Source organism: Armigeres subalbatus, chromosome 2 (genome assembly GCF_024139115.2).
Source record: "Armigeres subalbatus isolate Guangzhou_Male chromosome 2, GZ_Asu_2, whole genome shotgun sequence".
Classification (NCBI taxonomy): domain Eukaryota; kingdom Metazoa; phylum Arthropoda; class Insecta; order Diptera; family Culicidae; genus Armigeres; species Armigeres subalbatus.
The window spans coordinates 442586436-442607176 of NC_085140.1; the positions used below are offsets into that span (position 1 = coordinate 442586436).

General features: G+C 39.8%; 2 protein-coding genes across 2 annotated transcripts; both read left to right on the plus strand.

Moving 5' to 3' along the window:
- Positions 1 to 5643: 5643 nt before the first annotated feature.
- LOC134210406 (uncharacterized) lies at positions 5644 to 8897 on the plus strand. Its single transcript, XM_062686456.1, has 2 exons — positions 5644 to 7309; positions 7387 to 8897. Exons 1-2 carry the CDS (start codon positions 5644 to 5646, stop codon positions 8895 to 8897), a joined length of 3177 nt encoding a protein of 1058 aa, XP_062542440.1.
- A 95-nt stretch (positions 8898 to 8992) lies between these two features.
- Positions 8993 to 10147, plus strand: LOC134210407 (uncharacterized). Its single transcript, XM_062686457.1, has one exon. The coding sequence runs from the start codon at positions 8993 to 8995 to the stop codon at positions 10145 to 10147; it is 1155 nt and encodes a 384-aa protein (XP_062542441.1).
- Positions 10148 to 20741: the final 10594 nt, after the last annotated feature.

The window sequence follows — 20741 nt, forward strand, 5'->3', positions numbered from 1 at the left end:
ATCCCATTCGATGCATTCTATTCCATTCTCCTCCACAATGTGCAAAACCAATTACGAGGGGGGAATGGAGAAGGGCAAAGGTTTACAAGATTTTCTGGATTGACTTTTTCTTCACTGAAACCAAAAGTTTCAGTTTTTTCCACCGTTGTGCATCTTTTGCGGTAGGATAATGTTCTTGAAAAAGAGGGTTGGAAAACTTCCGGTTTAGTACAGTTTGTTAACGACAGCAGCAATACGAGCGAAAGGGTGGGAAAGTGTTAGGGAAATTGTAAATCTTGCTAACGAAGTGCAATGCAATGGCTTTTGGTTCGTTTACTTTTTCGAATTGCAGTTTTCTGTTTTCACAATTATTAGGGTTCAGCAATGACGCAGTAAAGTGAGCACGTGAGCACGCATGATTGCAATTAAATAAACGACGCTGATTTAGTCTCTAAGTTGCAGAGGTCCTTCGTAGTTCATTAACGCACCAAGCACAAATACACATTTTTTGCCCAACTTTTTGTAGCGAATTCAATTGATCATAAATCGTAATTACAACATATTTTGAAACATTTTTTGAATTTAATCTTTCACATGCTGTGCGTCAAACATTGTATTTGATGTCCATGTTGGCTTACCGATAAAAGGCAATACACTTTGATTGAACCACAGAAAATCAAAAAACTTTTGTGAAACTTTGCGGTCTATTATCTCGAAAACCTTTGTCCCTTACACTGCTTCGCATTTAATATCTTAAAATTTGAATAAAGCTTTCAAGTTTACTTGAGGTAATGGCTTTCAGTATTCTTATGCTCAAAAACGGGTTTTGGGTTTTTATCTGACGTTTCGGTTACATATATTGTAACCGAAACGTCGGATAAAAACGTAAAACCCGTTTTTGAGCATAAGAAGACTGAAAGCCATAACGTCAAATAATCTCTTCTAGAAACTTGAGTCTTTTTGCCTTTCTCGTATACTAAGTATACGGTAAAGGCTATATGATCGCTCCAAAAACAAACTTTTTATAGAAGGCCCGGAGACCCATAGTGTTATATACCAATCGACTCAGTTCGACGAATTGAGGTGATGTCTGTGTGTGTGTGTGTGTGTGTGTGTGTGTGTGTGTGTGTGTGTGTGTGTGTGTGTGTGTGTGTGTGTGTGTGTGTGTGTGTGTGTATGTGTGTGTGTGTGTGTGTGTGTGTGCGCAAAACTACTCAACAAAATGTCTCTCATTTGTCGGGCACTTATCCTCAACCGATTTGCTCGCAACAAGTTGCATTCGACGCAGAATCCTGTCCCATTGTTTCCTATTTGAAATTGGCCAGATCGGACTATGGGATCGAGAGTTATGGCCAAAATACAAAGTCATACGAAAAAATCGCGTAAAAAATGTCACTCATTTTTCGGACACTTATCCTCAACCGATTTGCTCGCAACAAGTTGCATTCGACGCAGAATCCTGTCCCATTGTTTCCTATTTGAAATTGGCCAAATCGGACTATGGGATCGAAAGTTATGGCCAAAATACAAAATCCTACGAAAAAATCGCGTAAAAAATGTCACTCATTTTTCGGGCACTTATCCTAAACCGATTTGCTCGCATCAAGTTGCATTCGACGCAGAATCCTGTCTTATTATTTCCTATTTGAAATTGGCCAGATCGGACTATGGGATCAAAAGTTATGGCCAAAACACAAAATCATACGAAAAAATCGTGTAAAAAATGTCACTCATTTTTCGGGCACTTATCCTCAACCTATTTGCTCGCCTCAAGTTGCATTCGACGCAAAATCCTGTCCCACTGTCTCCTTTTTTAAATTGGCCAGATCGAACTATGGGATCGTAAGTTATGGCCAAAATACAAAATCCTACGAAAAAATCGCGTAAAAAATGTCACTCATTTTTCGGGCACTTATCCTCAACCGATTTGCTCAAAACATGTTGCATTCGACGTAGAATCCTGTCCCGTTGTTTCCTATTGAAAATTGGCCATATCGGACTATGGGATCGAGAGTTATGGGCAAAATACAAATTCATACGAAAATATTGCGTAAGAAATGTCACTCATTTTTCAGGCACTTATTCTCAACCGATTTGCTCGCAACAAATTGCATTCGACGCAGAATCCTTTCCCATTGTTTCCCATTGAAAATTGGACAGGTCGGACTATGGGATCGGAAGCTATGACCAAAATACCTTTTTTCATAAAAATCACAAAAAATGTCACCTATTTTTCGGACACCTAACCTTAATCGATTCACACGCAACAAGTTGCATTCGACGCAGAATCCTGTCCCATTGTTTCCTATTGAAAATTGGACAGGTCGGACTATGGGATCGGAAGTTATGGCCGAAACACCATTTTAGCCTTTTTATACGAAAAGGCTGTATGTTCGCTCCAAAAACCAAACTTTTACAGAAGGCCTGGAGAGTTATATACCAATCGATTCAGCTCGACGAACTGAGATGATGTCTCTGTCTCTCCCACTTCATACGGGAGTTTGGCAGAAAGACGGTCATGAGATTTATATCATAACAAATATTGCCCTCCGCTCGCGTGATGGGAATGACATTTTCGTTTTCTTTTTGTGTAGTCGGAGCTTCAGTTCAACTAACATCCACAAGTGATATCCTTAAAATATATGACTGGGTGAAATAAAACAGGGTTATGTACGTCAAAAAGATTGGAAAAGGAACCAAAAATGTCGAAATTCTTATTAGCATATTGTAGATCAAGCTGAAAACCGAACCGAGGTCCCGCGAAATCGCATTTTCTCGCATTTCCGGATGTTGCAACTGCATCGCGAGTAGTGCGCAACTGTGCCATAGTCGGGCACCACTCGCGATGCAGTTACGACATCCGGAAATGGGACAAAATATGATTTTCGGTTTTCAACTGGATCTACAATATCTCTGCCATAAATAATCTGATTTTCATAGAACGGACAAAGAAATTTGTCTTTTTTACTCCTAGCCACTAGCTCATCTTTTTTCAAGCACACACATTTTACGAAGGTCGAGAAAGGCACCATCACCGCTAGGTGGATTAATCTGGGTTTTTTGTTCATTGAAACCACAATTTTGATTGAATTTGTATTAGTCTTTATTTTTATTTTCACTTGGATGTGAACAGGATAAATTTAGTTCTTTTTATGCTGAGGATGTAATGTATTCAAATTCAAAAGGTATCAAATATGAAGTGTTTTTCAATTGAAATATGTTCATATTCATTGTATTCCGAGATATCCATTATAAGTCAATCTAACACATCTTAAGACAATTATGCAACCCTCTAAACATCCGTCCATGCAACTTTCATAATTTATTCCCAGCACGTCCGGAGGAAAGCGTCAAAGTCACATTCGCAAATGAAGTGTTCCTGAGCTTTTTTTTTCTTTCTTACACCAGCAGAGAGACCATCATAAGCGGAAGATGAAGACGGAAAATGAAGTTTCTTCCGACCCGATGGCGTAAGAAAACCGGAACCAAAGCACAAAAGATGTTTATGCAAGGAAGTTGTACAGCAGCGGCGGCCATGCACGACTGTACGTAGCTGTGTTCGTGTTCGTCCACATATGCAGATGACAAGAGTCAGACGACTTTTGTCGAAAAATAAGAGACTCACTCGGTCCACTGCATTCCCCTTGGGCCTTGGCCCTCCTTAGTTGGGTGAAACTTAGTTAGTCGGGTCCGGCCAGAAGAAACCGCTCAAGTTGCTATGCCACTCAACGAAAGTCGTGTAGAAGTGGCTGCATCACATACATATCGGATCCATATAGCTTGGCTGCCTTCCGGGCTGGGTTGGCAGCTTCTCCGCAATGTTGTGTAAGAGCTAAGAAGATTAAAACAGGCAAATCCGGTGACTCGACTCTGGTCCGGAGGGAAAATTGTCGACCACCCTTGCTTGGGAGGATTCCAGCAGGTCCACACAGTCCGACTGGGAATGCAAACGGAAAAAGCAATTAGATAATTTAATAAAACTTTCGAGACAAATTATGCGAAGGTTAGTTTTCTTAAATAGCATTAGAGGGCAGAGGATGAGCGGTGGGGGCGGATCCGGACAGGAGGCGTTTCGATGTTGGCAATAAGTCCTTAACTGGAGGATTTGCTGTTTATTGGCACCAGGCTAGGTCTGGAACTATGTCTGCAAACGAGAACGATGCGGGAAAGAAAGATCAAAGAGTGGCAGCCATGAGCCAAGTCGTTCTCCGGGAAGGAGGAGCAAAAAATAAAGTCTGTGTAAATGCTTGCAAGACGACGACGACGACCCAGACGATGATGGCAGTGGAGGCTAAAAGAAAGTGTTTGCTACTAATTTAGCGATTATGCAAATTAAGGTCTCGCTCTGTTCGGTTCTGCTAATTGAAGAATAATAGATAGTTTCAATATCAAACAAACGCCTTCACTGTTGATTGTCTGTCGGGTTTGAGCATTGCTTCCAATCATGAAACTTTAAACAAAGTGTGGGCAATTAAAATTCAAATCGCTCCTTGACGTGCGGTGTCAGTGGACAGTCATGTCATTTGGCTTAGGATTTTTGATTAACTTTCCACTTCATCGTATTCTAAGTATGCGTAAAGGTTATAGGATCACTCCAAAAGCCGGAGATCCATAGTGTTATACCAATTGTGAATATTATAAAATTATGATTAATCAATTCATTTTGAATTGATTACTTTCAAATTTGGCTTAATAAAGCATATTTCAACAAAAGACATATAATGACTACAGCACCACTAATGCCTTGTGAAAGTAGCATCTCGTGAGTCGTATATCGGTGATGAATTCAATCATTCTCATCTCATCCATCTCTGCCATTTGACGCAGACCGTGTCTCTAATTTGATCATCCCATCCTGTACCTTCTCGCCATAGGTCGCCATATAGATGACAAATGGCGAATCGAACAATGTCATCACACATCGCAATACCTATCTCTTCGTCGGGCGCGTGTTGGTGCGGATCAGCGATTGCACTTTTTCGCTCATCTGGATGGAAAAGCTTAGCTCGTCGGTTAACGGGTTCCAGAGCATTCCAGAAGGCGGGGCAGCAGGGACTATGTCCAAGGGCTTGACGATCCCTCCCCAGGCCATCTGCGAGTTGTGGTGCCTGCCTAGGATGTGGTGGGGTTTGACAGTGGGCCCTGTTAAACCTCTATAAAAAGCTACATGCATCCGTAAGTAGGTTCCGCCAAAGCGACCGTGTGCCGCTCAAAGCGCACAAGCCCAAGTCCTGGTGTTAGGTGGGACGCTAAACAGCCCTGCCACGACGGCCCTCCGACGAGACAGGAGGTTTGCGCAGGCCCAATAAGCCGCCTTTAAGAACAACTATTACGAACGACATAGAAGATAATACGACTCGATACAATCGGCAACGACCTAGGCAACGAATAAAGGATCACGATTGGAAGCTTGGAACATGGAACTGCAAGTCGCTAGGCTTCGCAGGTTGCGACCGGATAATCTACGATGAATTACATCCCCGCAACTTCGATGTCGTAGCGCTGCAGGAAATCTGCTGGACAGGACAGAAAGTGTGGAAAAGCGGGCATCGAGCGGCTACCTTCTACCAAAGCTGTGGCACCACCAACGAGCTGGGAACCGGCTTCATAGTGCTGGGAACGATGCGCCAACGCGTGATTGGGTGGCAGCCAATCAACGCAAGGATGTGCAAGCTGAAGTTGTCTGAAGCTATTGTTGTCAACTTGCTGATATCGAAATTAGATCCTGATACCAGAAAGGCATGGGAAGCCACAGTAGATCATGGTGACCTTCCGGTATACGCGGATACAGTGGATTTTCTGAGAAATCATTGTTATATGTTGGAAAGATGTGAGGATTCTATGATGTCGGGGAAGTCAAGAGGAGGAAATGTCAGTTCTGCTAGGAGTGGTGTTCCTGCTGCTGCTCCGGTCAAGGCGCATGTAGCTTCAGTACAGCAAAGCAAGTGCCCGGTTTGTGACAACGATCACCTAGTGGAAGCATGTGAGGCTTTCAAGAAGATGAGCGTAAGCAGTCGCTATGCGAAAGCAAAGCAGTGTGGTCTTTGTTTTGGATGCTTGAAGAGAGGACACCGAACAGCCAACTGCAAGATGGATACCAGCAGGTTGTGTGAATGTCAGAAGAGACACCATCCCCTAATGCATATCGACGAAAAACCAGAGAAGGTGGAGACGGCAATAGGTGATACATCGGCGAAGCAGGCTGCTGTTGGTACGGCAGCGACGAAGGAATCACCGAGAATTGTAGCAACGTGTGCGGTTCCAGTGTTGCAGAATGCAGTACAGAAGCAGGTGTTATTGGCGACAGCGATCGTTGATGTCTTCGATAGTAGCGGTGTGCCACAAAGATGTCGTGCATTACTGGACTCTGGAGCAATGGCGAATTTTGTATCCCAAAGAATAAGTGATTTACTGCGTTTACGCAAGGAAAGCGTAGACATACCAGTAGTTGGTGTGAACGGAACTCGAATGACAGTGAAATTCAGAGTCAACGCTACCGTAAGGTCTAGAGCTTCGGACTGTGTACTCTCCTTGGACTTCTTGATAGTACCACGCGTGACAGGAGCACTACCAGGAATGCAGTTGGACACTTCAAATTGGCCGATACCAGATGAGCTTCAGTTGGCAGATCCAGGGTTCTTCCGCTCCAGTCGCGTGGACATGCTTATTGGAGCAGATGTTTTCTATGAGCTGATGCAAGCAGGGAAAATTAGGATGTCCGACGAACTTCCATTGCTGCAGGAAAGTTTGCTGGGATGGCTGGTGGCTGGATCTTTTAATGCTGATCGAGGTGTATCCAGCGTCAAGATTTGCCAGGCGGAAGTTAACGATAGGAGGGACGATCATCTGAGTTTGTTACTGGAACGTTTTTGGATGATTGACGACCAAATGACCGAACCCTTGAATGATGCTTGCGAAAGACATTTCCGGGCTTCGTATACCAGAGGAAAGGACGGTAGATATATCGTGCAGCTTCCATTCAAGGAAGATGCAAATAGACTAGGGAATTCGAGAGACCAAGCGGAGAAGAGATTCAAGGCTCTAGAGAAAAGACTGGAGAAGTGCCCTGAAGTAAAGAAAATGTACTCGGATTTCGTGAATGAGTACATAGATTTGGGCCATGCAAGAGTTTTGGATGCTGATGAAGCTAAGCTGGGAGAAGGATATTACTTGCCACACCATTGCGTACTAAAGCCCGATAGTTCAACGACTAAGTTGCGGGTGGTTTTTGACGCGTCCGCAAAAACAACCAACGATGTGTCATTGAATGATATCTTAATGGATGCTCCAACAGTACAGAAACCACTATTTGATATAATTTTGAATTGGCGTTTGTATAAATACGTTTTTACTGCGGATGTTCAGCGTATGTATAGACAAGTAATGGTAAATGAAAACGACACGAAGTACCAGAGATGTTTGTGGAGAGGAGACAACTATTAACGGTGACGTACGGTATTGGCCCGGCAGGCTTTCTAGCAACTCGCTGTCTTCTTCAGTTGGCCGAAGATGAAGGTGAAAGATTTCCTGAAGCAAGCGCGGTACTTACGAAGGCGTTCTACGTTGACGACGCACTTTCTGGTGCTGACACACTGGAAAAAGCGAAGCAATTGCGAGAAGAATTGCAGAAGTTATTGAACAAGGGAGGATTTAAGCTACATAAGTGGTGCGCTAATAATCCGCAGTTACTGGAAGGAGTGCCAATTGAGGATCGTGAGAAACATCTCAGCTTCGAAGACAATGAAGTAAACGGAGTTATAAAGACGCTAGGACTTTTGTGGGACCCTGTTACCGATCACTTTATGTTTCGTGTCAAACCGATGACGGACATGGGTATTCCGACAAAGCGTGAAGTATTGTCCGAGATTGCAAGATTGTTCGATCCCCTCGGCGTTTTGGGACCAATCGTAGTGCTAGCCAAGATAGTGCTACAACAGCTTTGGCGGAAAAATGTGGATTGGGATGACCCGATTCCGGACGAAGAGTTTGTGGTTTGGAGTAAACTGAGAACGGAATTATGTAGTGTAAACAATATGAAGATACCAAGGCTTGTGACAGTGGATAATCCAATAACGTTCGAACTACATGGATTTTCGGACGCATCAACTAAAGCGTACGGCTGTTGTGTGTATCTGAAGAGCATAACTGCTGACGGCGTTGGAGAAGTGAGGTTGCTTTGTGGTAAATCACGAGTAGCCCCGCTTAAGGAATCAGAAAGGAAGGAGAAGGATGGAGCAATGCCGGCGGAAATGACAGTTCCAAGGTTGGAGCTTTGTGCGGCCGTTTTGTTATCCAGACAGATTAAAACAGTGCGCGAAACCTTAGACGTCGATATCAATCGAATTGTTCTATGGTCGGACTCGAAAATAGTGATTTGTTGGTTGAAAAGAGTGAAACCCGAACAGTCAATATTTGTAAAAAATCGTATCACTGAGATACAGAATTTGAACCCAGACTCCGAGTGGAAGTATGTAAACACGAAGGAAAATCCCGCCGATCTAATTTCGCGTGGAGTGCAACCGAATGAACTAATGTGCAGTGAGTTATGGTGGAATGGACCCGATTTCCTTCGTGTTCCGTACGATGCGCTGTCCACAGAGGTCGGAGATTATGAGGAACAGTGTGTTGAAAACAGTGTTGTTGCTGGAGTAGCTGTGGTTAAAGATGAAACAAATAACCCATACGAAGAAATTTTGGCGTGTAGCAGCTTCAGGAAGCTGCAAAGAATATTTGCATATGTGTGTCGATTTATCTTCAATTGTCGAGCGAATAAATCAGATAAGAAGAAAAGATCCGGAAGTATTGGTTTGCTCGACTACCGTGATTCTGTTTATTGCATGGTGCGCGTTGTGCAAAGAATTGTGTATCGAAACGAGATAAGCAGAATTCAACGTGGTGAACGTGTCAAGGAAAGTTGACGAATCTTAATCCGATTTTCGACGAAGAAGAGCGATTGTTGAGGGTCGGCGGACGGATTCATTACTCTGATCTGCCGAGAGATCAGAAACATCCAATGATAATACCTGAAAATCATCACTTCACGAACATCATTATCGAAACTCTACATCGGGAGCAACTACATGTCGGACAGAATGGCTTGTTGGCAAAGATAAGAGAACAGTTCTGGCCAGTCAATGCTAAGCGCACCATCAATCGTGTGCTTAGAAAATGTGTAAGATGTTTCCGTGTAAACCCCAAGGACGTACAACAGTTTATGGGAGATTTGCCCAGTGCCCGTGTGACCATAGCACCGCCATTCGAAAGAACAGGTGTGGACTACGCTGGGCCGTTCTTAATCAAACAAGGACGATCAAAGGCTCCGACGAAGGCATATGTTTGTCTTTTTGTTTGTATGTGCACCAAGGCTATTCACTTAGAATTGGTGAACTCGATGACCACCGAAGGATTTCTTGGAGCGTTGCAACGATTTGTTGGGCGACGCGGAAACGTATCCGATATCTATTCAGACAATGGCTCCAATTTTATTGGAGCTAAACGGGAGCTTCAAGAGTTTTTGCATTTGTTGAAGTCGCAGATTCTGGAGGAAAAGGTGGCAACCTTCTGTCAACCAAGAGGAATAAACTGGCATTTTATGCCGCCCAGGGCTCCCCACCAAGGAGGTTTATGGGAGGCCGGGGTAAAGGCGATGAAGACACATATGTACAGAACGCTGAAGGAGGCCTATTTAACATATGAAGAAATGTGTACGCTACTAGTTCAAATAGAAGCTATACTCAATTCCCGGCCACTGGTTGAGCAGAGCAATAATCCAACCGATTTTAGGGCACTCAGCCCCGGGCATTTTTTGGTTGGTCGAGAACTGATAGCTGAGCCGTCCTACATTGACTTGAAGCAACATACGCTCACCAGATATCAGTTAATCCAGCAAAGAAAGGAGTCGTTTTGGCGCAGGTGGTCCCGTGAATATATTACCGGACTACAGAAACGAGGGAAGTGGTATAAGGGTTCTGAGCCGCTACGCGTAGGACTTGTGCTACTGAAAGAGGAAAACGTGCCACCACAAACATGGAAGTTGGGAAGAATTGTGGAAGTACACCCCGGTAAGGACGGGGTCATTCGCGTTGTAGCTGTAAGGACGAAGAGCGGCGTTTATCTGAGACCGACCACCCAAGTTGCGATTTTACCTATACGTGACGAAGATGAGTAGAGCCATCCGGCTCCGGGGGGTGAATGTTAAAGATACCGTTAATTTGCTTAAATTATTTTCTCAGTGTGTATCTCATTTTGTTTGAGTGTGCATATTGTTTACACTGGGACGCTTATTAGAATCTGACAACTGTGTTGTAGAGAAAATTCACTTGTAAACGGTTTTTTGCGAAATACAGACGTGATAGAAATTACAGTCCACCGAGTTTTTGATTTGACCGCTGAGTTCCGAAGAAACACTGGCATCTATTGTCGAATTCGTTTTTAAACCTGGGTCAGTGCCAACCCGAACCCTGAATAAAAAAACGTTTTCAGTTCCATCTGTCATTTGATATGGTGGTGTGCGTGGCATCCTGTTTGTTTTGATTCGAAACATATGATCGACACCATACCGGTCTTTACCAGTGCAGTGGCAGTTTGTGGGCCACAACGAATCAGATCATGATAAAAATGATCAAGTACGCGCTCTGATTTTCGCCAATTACGAAATTTACTTTTGGATGGATATATCTACCCCAGATTCTCTATTCCTTTTCGCTTCTGCAGGAATTCCTCCGCAAGTTCTTGCAGGCATTTGCTCGGAGTTTCTTTCCGGAATTTCTCTGGATGTTTCTTCAGGTATTCCTTCGGAAATTTCTTCAGGAATCTATTCAGAAGTTCCTCTTCTTCCTCAAGTTACGTTCGGAGCTCGGGAGTTCGTTAGGAAAGTTTCGAAGTTCCTTAAAAATTTCCTTCGAAAGTTCCTTCAGAAAATCTTTGGAACATTCCTTCAGGAATTCCTCCCAAAAATACTTCAAAACTTGTTCCGGAAGTTCCTTCAGTAAATCATTTGGAAATTCATTCATGAAATCCTAATCAAATTCATTTAGGAGTTCCTCCAGAAGTACCGCCAGGAATTCCTTCGGAAGTTCCTCCAGAAATCCATCCGGAAGTTCCACCATAAATTCCTCCAGGAATTCCTCCGGAAGGTCCTCCAGGAATTGCTCCAGCTGTTGCTCCAAGAATTCCTCCGGTGGTTCCTCCAGAAATTCATTCCGAAAGTTTCTCTAGAAGTTCCTCCGAAAGTTCCTCCAGGAATACCTCCAGAAGTCCCTCCAAAAATTCCTTCGGAAGTCCCTCCCGAAATTTCTCAGGAAGTCCCTCCAGAAATACCTCCGGAGAAATTCGTGGAGGAGCTTTCGAAGCAATTCCTGGAAGAGCTTCCGAAAGAACATCCGGGAAAATTATTGGAGGAACATCCGAAGGAATTCCTGATGGAATTTCGGGGAAAATTTCCGGAGGAATTTCTGAAAGAACTTCCGATGAAATTTCTGGAGGGACTTCCGGAGGAACTTCTGGAGAAAGTTCCGGAGAAATTCCTGGAGGAACTTCCAGAGAAATTCTTGGAAGAAATTTCGTAGGAACTCTTGGAGGAATTTCCAGATGAACTTGTGGAAAGATATTATGAAGGAATACCTGAAATATTGCTCTAATGCATTCTGGGAAGAATTCGCAATAGAATGCATACAAGACTTCAAGGAGGAATACCTGAACGAATTATAAGAATACTTTGAAGAATTTTCGTATGATTTTTTGAAGAACTACTTAAATAAATAATTAATGGTGGAATTTTAGAACAAATTGCAATATAATATTTCCGTTTAAAACAAATTATCCTGGGATTACTGAAAAAAATCCTAAGGGAATTTAAATATAATGCAAATGTTGACAAATATCATAGGGAATAAAAAATTTCCGTAAAACGGCTTTCGATGCGCATTTTTTATTAAATGCACAAACAGTTTCGTTTTTACTCTGGTTTGTATTTCCCTTCGGCTTGTTTATTCCACCCATATGGTTTTGACAGTTGAAGTGCAGTTGTATTGGTGAACCTGGTGCGAAACTGTGGAGCAATACAGTGCGAATCCGACTGCTTTGGGGTTGGAACTAGTGCGAACCTAGTTCCAACCTGAGCGAATAAAAAAACACTTTGACAGCACTTAGGTTGGAACTGGTTCCAACCTAGGTTGGAACTTTTTAAAAACGAATTCGACATATGTTTAAAGAAAAAAATAACTTTACCGACATATTATTAATGATGGGAATACTCTCTCACAATGATAAAAAGGCATCTTGAAACAAACGATCACTTTCGGTGCATTATTGTACAGCGAGCGTCTAATTTCGTAATCGAAAAACACTATGAATAAACCATCATTATGGTTGCCCAACTAAATATGGAAAAGCATTCTCAAGACATTCCCGTGCAGTGGTAACTTGCAATGGAAACACCATTTTTAATAACCCTTTTTTGCTTCTAGTAAAAATCATCAGTACTAATACTACCTTTACTTTCTTTGAGCACACGTCTATTTCAATATGAAACTATAAACGGCAAACAACCAGCAACAAAAACTAGAAACCGATCCGGAATAGTATCGATAAACTGTTCTTAACTATAGGCGGATATCTTTTCTCAATGCAATCAATCTACACGAGCACCTTATGAATCCACGATAAAATCTTAATTCTTATGGACGTTTTACCATTGTGGGGAAATTGAAATCTTGCCTGCCAGAAGTTCTACTACAGAGTTCTCAGAGTTGGTGACCCACCAACGCAGAGGAAGAATCTACTGAATGCGGGCGTCCCACCACGCTGAATTGTGATCATTCCGATCCACAATAACACCATTCTTCTTGCGGGCGTCCCACCAACGCAGAGGAAGAATCTACTGAATGCGGGCGTCCCACCACGCTGAATTGTGATCATTCCGATCCACAATAACACCATTTTTCTTGCGGGCGTCCCACCAACGCAGAGGAAAAAACACTTGAACGCGGGTGTCTTTTCACGCTTAACTAAAACAATAAAACTCTCTTTATTGAACTCCTCGCTGAACTTACATCCTTAAATTTTTCAACAGGAAGATCAACAACATTCAAAAAGTACTTTTACGAATTTTTGGCAACACAGGCCACCAACAAAATTCACCTAATCGAAATATTACTTTCTAAGCACAATACATCTAATCCACGCGGCATTGCAGATATTTTAGGTCACAGTATCATTCGATTTCACTACACTCCGATACAAGAAGCATTGCGATTGCATATTTTCGGTAAATTCAACTATTGCAATCAAGAAGAAAATTCTGAAAACAACAACATTGATTATAACACATAGTTTTGAAAATGGAACTTGTAAATAGTAATTTATGGAACCACTCTTCCTCATAAGTAAATTTCAAATTTTCATTCGTCTTACTGAAAATCATTCCTATACTTTTTCAACGGTACTTTCAATTTTATCAATAATTTTATTGTGTGTGTATTGATAATCATACTTTAATTTAAAAAGCTTTACTAAAACCGGTTCATATATCGCCTTGCTCCGAAGCTAATCATATTTCACCCATCGCACACTTGGAATAATCCATCAACAAACAAATCCTACTCTACTCTTCTACTACCAAGTCTACTACTCTATTTAACTAATCTAAAGAAAGCCTTACGAAAGTTACTCTGTTTTACATACCAATCAAAGAGTATGAACCATAAAATGCCAGCACATAAACGTCCCAAACATCCGATGTTTTTCAAATGTCCAAGAACAGCACCCAACGGCATAAAAAATCATTGTCAGAAAATCTCCATATTAAGCTGTAAAAAAGTATTCTTCGCATAGATATGTGAATTCTTAAGTTAAGAGAGTACACCTGAAAACAAACTCATACTATTGAGGTTTTTATCATTATTATCAATTTCCCACCTTATCGGCCGCGACGATTTGAAATCGTCGCAAAGCAAATCGTCGCCAGCAAAAATGGCCATAAGATCTGTCAGATCAACTGTGAACAAAATTGTTTGATTTCAATAATCACATTATTTCCCGAAATTTAGTACTGTTTTTCATGCATATTTTCATAATTTGGCTTTGAACTACCACAGATTGAAAATAATGATATTGGCGACGATTTTAAAGGTGCTTAAAAAGTGATCGGCGCGTTTTGTTACCAGCGAAACTGACAATATCATTGTTTACAAAGCATTTCTTTGTTTTCTGTTAGAAATGTCAGTCTTGCCTGTTTGCTGCTAGATTATTCATGTCATTACATTCTAGGCATAAAATGCTGAAGAAAACATTAATAAAAAGTAAAACGTCACAAACATCATTTTGTGTTCGGATCTACCGGAATGTTCAAGCAGAATCATATAAAAACAAAACCTTAAATGTAAATAATCGGGCTGCCGCTATACGTCTCATAAAATATCTTATAGTTAACTACCAACAAAACTCAATAAGTGAACGGTATGAATTAATTAGGCGCAATCACTTATGCAATGCGGAAAATCGAAGAAATAGTTGTAACTAATTAAAAAACAACACAATGACAATTCCACGTGAAAAAATCGCAATGTGTGCACTGAGAGGAGAGTTGCGGGTCTGTAGCAAAACATTTTGAAAATTAGAATCTCTCGAGTCCGCGGCTCCCAGCCCGAGAGCGGCATCCACACAAATATAACGAAACCATTACTCCTTACCTATGCAAAACAAAAAGCTTCGCCGCTCCAACCTCTTTTCGGCTTCCCGTGAAGTTCGTTTCAAAACTGCTAAGTACACATCTTTACACAACATGATGGGTGATTCCACGCAACGCCAGCTCACACTCCTGGCAGGATCGCCAAATGTGCAATTCAACATCGCACATACGAATCACCCATCATGTTTACATTGCTTGCACTCGCGACTGACCTCGTGATGAAGGAAGAATTGACTGACCGCGAATGTGTCTCTTGCATGCGATTGCTGCTACGATCTGTCATGTGACTGAAGAACAGTATATTAGACTTGTTCATGTTTATAGGCCTGTCCAACGCCACACAATTCTCTTGATAATTCCGTACTTTGATAGCACTGAAGATATCTATCTATCATCGATCTCAGGTGGGAGATTGAAAATACGGACGTACCTGAATACTGTAGACGCAGCTGAGAACGTAATTCTCGTGGACTCGTACTTGCTGTAGTCGAAGTCCATAGTGGATGGTAGTCCTAGTAACACCGACTTAAGATGCTCTTCTGTCTTGAACTTAATGTATACGCAGTTCTCCTTTGGGTCTTTGTACATCGAAAGAAGATTTGCCAGACTCAAACTCATCTTCACTTTCATGAAATGGAAAACCTCATGGTCAGTTGGTTCCTTTTTCCCTGGTCCAAAATATATTCTCATGGAATTCGCACGTGCTTCCTCCATTTTTCTGTTCTCTGATTATTTTCCGATTTTGTATATCGCCTATTGTTCAACCGAACAGCAGGGAAGTGGGTTTATCAGTAGCCTTGGCTACACACAGCACAATCGTATAGAACACTCCGCGTTTTGTACTCACGACCTAAACATGAACTGTCCAAACATTCAAAAAGGTCTTTTATATTTCATATATTTCAGTTTTCTTGCCCTCAGATACATTCAATCTATACTTCATGCATTCTAAGTAACCATCTAAGACGAATTAAGTACTCTCCATTTAATTCCACCAGTTAATTTTCGTTATCTTTGCAGATACGTATTTCGACCACAACTGTGTGGTCGTCTTCAGTGTCTCGTACTGCAAAGATAACGAAAATTAACTGGTGGAATTAAATGGAGAGTACTTAATTCGTCTTAGACGGTTGAATACATTCCACTAAAAGAGCTTTATATATTTTTCATTCTAAGTAGTTGAAACAGTGACCCATTCTTACCCCCTTTTGACCCATTGTCACCCCCGACGACGGTAGCTAGATTGAAGAGGGGGGCAACTCATGGCCTACTATTCACTGATCAATGACGGCCGAATATAGTTCCAAAACTGTCATCAATACACACTGGATGTGTAATACCAAATATGCAATATACCTCACTCTCACAAGAGCATGTATCACTTTTGAAACCAGTCGATAGATCTCTGGTTACGCGTGGCCTAATTCCAGAGTTTTCTTGGATGACCCGGAACATATACTGTGAACGCATTCTATGCTAAATACCACCAAGAGCATGTACCGTATTTAAATTTGGACGATAGACCTTTGGTTACTCGGGTAGATCTTGAGGCTTTATTCCAATGATTTCTTGGATGACTAAGGCCTTACCCAGGGATTTTTTTTGATAACCCATAACATAGAATGTGACCCCCTTCTATTCTAACGACCGCAAGAGCATGTAGCATATTTGAAACAGGTTGAAAGATCATTGATTACTCGTGTTGATTCTTCAGCCTTACCCGACCAGTGGATAGTAACAGCTTTATATCAGAACCTGTTATTCTGTTACAGCAGTTTTTTATAACTGAGGTTGTTATAAAACATGTACCATTAGTAGTTAAAATAACAAAAATTGTAACAAAATCTCTTCTAGTTTTAACAAAAATATTACTAAATATGTTATTAATTAAACAAAAATATAACTCAATGTGTTACATGAAAAGGGGTGAAAATAGCTTATACTATAACAAACTATGATATTGAAAAGATTATGAATATCCATAATGTAGGCAATTAACATTGTCCAGATGGTTCAACTTTGAATGTAAGCTCAAGTTATGCTGAAGCTGGTACCGTAATCCGGGGTATCATTGATCAATTTTTTCAATGTTTTGTAAATATTTCCTCCGTAAATTAAATGATTGCTTTTTTCATATTTTTAAAACGAGTACTGCTACGTGTAGAACGTTTGAGGCTATTGTTCTTGATTATTTGATAATTATAAAATTGTTTTAAAAATCTGTTTTGTCTAGTTTTTCGAATTTCCAATTTGGGGTAACTTTGATCATCAATCATTTCACTTTGTTACGTCTATAAAGCAAGCGTTTGTAAACGCCTTAAGGTAGGCAATTACTTTTGAAATCCTTATACTGAGGCGAAGCGTATTGATTGTTTCGAGTAAGGCATCATGACCGCTAGGTGAATTATCTGGTTTTTCAACAATAAAAATCAAAAATTTGAAACAAAAATAATATGGATAAACAAAGAAAATAAGATTACTTATCACCCAATTGTAGGTACGATCTCAATTTTTTTGTTATTATGCTTGTTTTGAGTGCTTTTTTGGCAGCTTACTGTGAGTTAACAAAATGATGTTGATTTTATTTTTCAAACTATGGCAAAAATTAAATGCAAATTCTAGTGGAGATTATATTATTCGGTAGCAAATTTAGTCAAGATTAAAATACCTAATTCATAATAAGTAATCGTAATAACAGAAAGTAATACTTTATTCATCTTTTGAAAATGGTTCAACTGATCAATGTTACCCCGCTGATCAATGTTCCCCCGGATTACGGTACCTTCGTTTTTTTTTAATAATTCCTATCTACCAGAAATGTAGGCAATTTTTTTTTTCGCTGAAAATAAACATAACACATTATGTTATAATCATATTATGACGATCATGAAATTTTCTTTCCAACATCTTTGACAGAGAATTTAAAACAAAAATATTGCAAGTTTTGTTATTTGTAACACATATTGATATAAATGTGATACAATTTTGTTAAGACTAACTGGTCGGGTACTTCGAAGATTTCTTGGATAACCTTATCAGTGGACAAAAAGTATATGGGCCAATAAACGGCCAAAATTATCTAAATCGGTTGAAATTGTTAAAGTTATGAAAATATGGTACCCTGTCAGCCATCCGAGTGTTTTTTTTATTTGCCGCATAAGGGTTAAAGGATTTTTTGTATATGTAATAGAGTGGGGCGTCATGGTCATTTTTTCAAATCAATGGTTTTTCTTTTTTTTCTTTTTTTTTTCGAGAGTTGACCAGTTGTAGTCTTAATAGACTGGTATCTCGGCTGGGCTCTCCATGTGATACACAATACTAGCAGACGACTCAAGCTATGTTGCTCACTAGGTCACTGCGGCCTGGGTTTGTATTGTGATCATACCGATACATTATTCTTTCTATCTACAGTCTGTCAATTATAAACCGAACAAATAATGGAAGCTCAACATGTACATAGATGTTTTCTGAATAAGTAGTTAACATGTAAATTTAATTATTAGTTACTTGGAGCCGACATTCAATACCTAATAGTAGTCTATGTTGACAACGGGTGGTACTGTTGCCATTTCCAAGTAACAATTTCGAATAAAGATGTAATGATATCATTCTGGTAGGGTAGTTTCAAAATAGATTAATTTAAGTACTATTGTAATAGATGGACACATTGAAGAGCTTCCCTTATTTTAACACGGTTGAGTATCGGATGTTTGTCAATACGTCGTTGAGTTAATTGTATCCTATCAGTCACAGTAATGTCATATGTTAAAGTTTCAGTAGTCTAATAGTGATCATTATACAAAATTTCTGTCCAGTTGTTCCGTAATTGCTTTTTTTGGTCAAGTTCTATTCCCTTTTCTAATATTCAAACCTTTATTATTTATTAAAATAATGAGGTCTAAAATTCAGTTATTCAGATTCAGGGTATACAATATTCAATATAATAGTGGTAAACGCATCATATGGTCTATCCTCATTTCCGTAAGTGGTCAAGTTATTAGTCTTGTAGCAATAATAGTGGTACTAGTTATTCTCTATCTTGTGAGTGCAATGGTCTCAATTAACTATTCTAAACAGAACTCTGTCTCTTGTCTTTCTGTCCACCGATGGTCATGTATTTATTTTCGTTTTTTATTATTTATTTGATATCATTAAATTTCAGTCATTTATTTTACTATCGGTCATTTATTTTATTATAAGGTAAAGGTCAGCGAATTTGTCTTAATACGAGAAACACTAAGTCATGTCCCCTATATATCCGCTAATTTTTCTAACTAACCTAATAGAAGGAAGAGAGAAACAGTTTTTTGCGTTGATCCATGCAGCTAGAGAGACTAAAATAAAAAGATTATCGAGAAGATATAATAGATACATTCACTATCTCCAATGCCAAATTAGTAAATCTACAAATTCTACTTTTCACTACTAAAATTCTACTTCAGCTATACGGGTACAAAATTAATTATTGTTAGCTACTACTACAAGTATAAATAGATGTATGCTATTTGGATAAGCGTTTGTTTCAGGGTCTTGTTAGTATTAGAGTTATGTTAGTTAGACCCCTACTGAGCCCTGCCGGCACCTCCAAATTTACCAATAGGCAGTTGTTGTTAGATCGTGCGACACTAACCATTAGTTAACTTGGAGGCATGGTACCTCAAGTGTTTGGTATAACTGTTGACCTTATTTAAGTAAGATGTGATAAAAGTTTCTCTACGGAGCTTATTTTCAAACCATTACCATTAAAATAACGATATTCTTGTGAAGGAGATATAAAAAAATGGAAAAATATCTTATTTTTTTAATTTAGTGTTGAACTTAACCTTTGTTTGAAAAAAGCACTCTATTAAACAACAAAAATAAAGGAGAAAAATATATTAAGCTCTTTTAGTGGAATGTATTAAACCGTCTAAGACGAATTAAGTACTGTCCATTTAATTCCACTAGTTAATTTTCGTAATCTTTGCAGATACGTATTTCGACCACAACTGTGTGGTCGTCTTCAGTGTCTTGTACAAGTCGAGTCAAGTACAAGACACTGAAGACGACCACACAGTTGTGGTCGAAATACGTATCTGCAAAGATTACGAAAATTAACTAGTGGAATTAAATGGACAGTACTTAATTCGTCTTAGACGGTTTAACAAAAATAAAAATAAAATAAAAATCTTTTTAAGACACTTGAAATATCAACGTCAAGCCCCTTATCCATGGACAGGGTTTTTCAAATCAATGGTTTTTCGAAGCCATTCTGGGTCCTGAGCAACTGTGCAGAATTTGGGACCGATTGGTTGGCTAATCTCTATGTAATTTTAAAACGCGATGCGGCATGCGAGGTCACAACCAATCGAGCCCATATTTTGCACAGTTGATTGGGGTCCTAAAACGATTCAGAAAAACCGTGATCTCACTTGATCGGACGAAGTTTGCGTTTTTCCATACAACTGCGCCCCACTCTAATATGTATCTATTTTTTATGTGTTTGTAAGGACTGGAAAACTCATCCGGAAGTATCTGTCTGAAATGGGATTAACAATAATGGACTGTTCGGATAATTTGAATAAGTCTAGGCGACAGATTTATGACTTCAAAATTTTATTTATCAAATTGACAAGGAAAAACAGAAACGGTACGGACTCAAACAATTGTTGATTGTTTTGTTTGATGATATAAACAAAATACAGATTGTTGACAAATTACATTTTAGATTCATTGGTTTATCTACTGATGATGATAACGAAATTGAACAAAGAATTTTAGTTCTCCGTTTACAAGAAATTTGAGAACAGAATGTTGAAACAAAATAAATGACTAAAAACGATGAAGATTGTGACTCTCTGTTCTTCATGATGAACATAAAACAGAACGCGTGTTTCGCCTTCCTCTTCTCCTCTTTGTATATAATATATATCAATATATAAGTACCTAGTGTATATAATATATAGTTAAGTTTTCCCTTAATTTTTACCATCTTATAGACATTTTTTTTCTTTCTTATCCTCTTATTCACATATTTTCACTGATTTGGATTTCCAACGACCTTAACTTTACACATCCAGTTCCCGCCCCACGA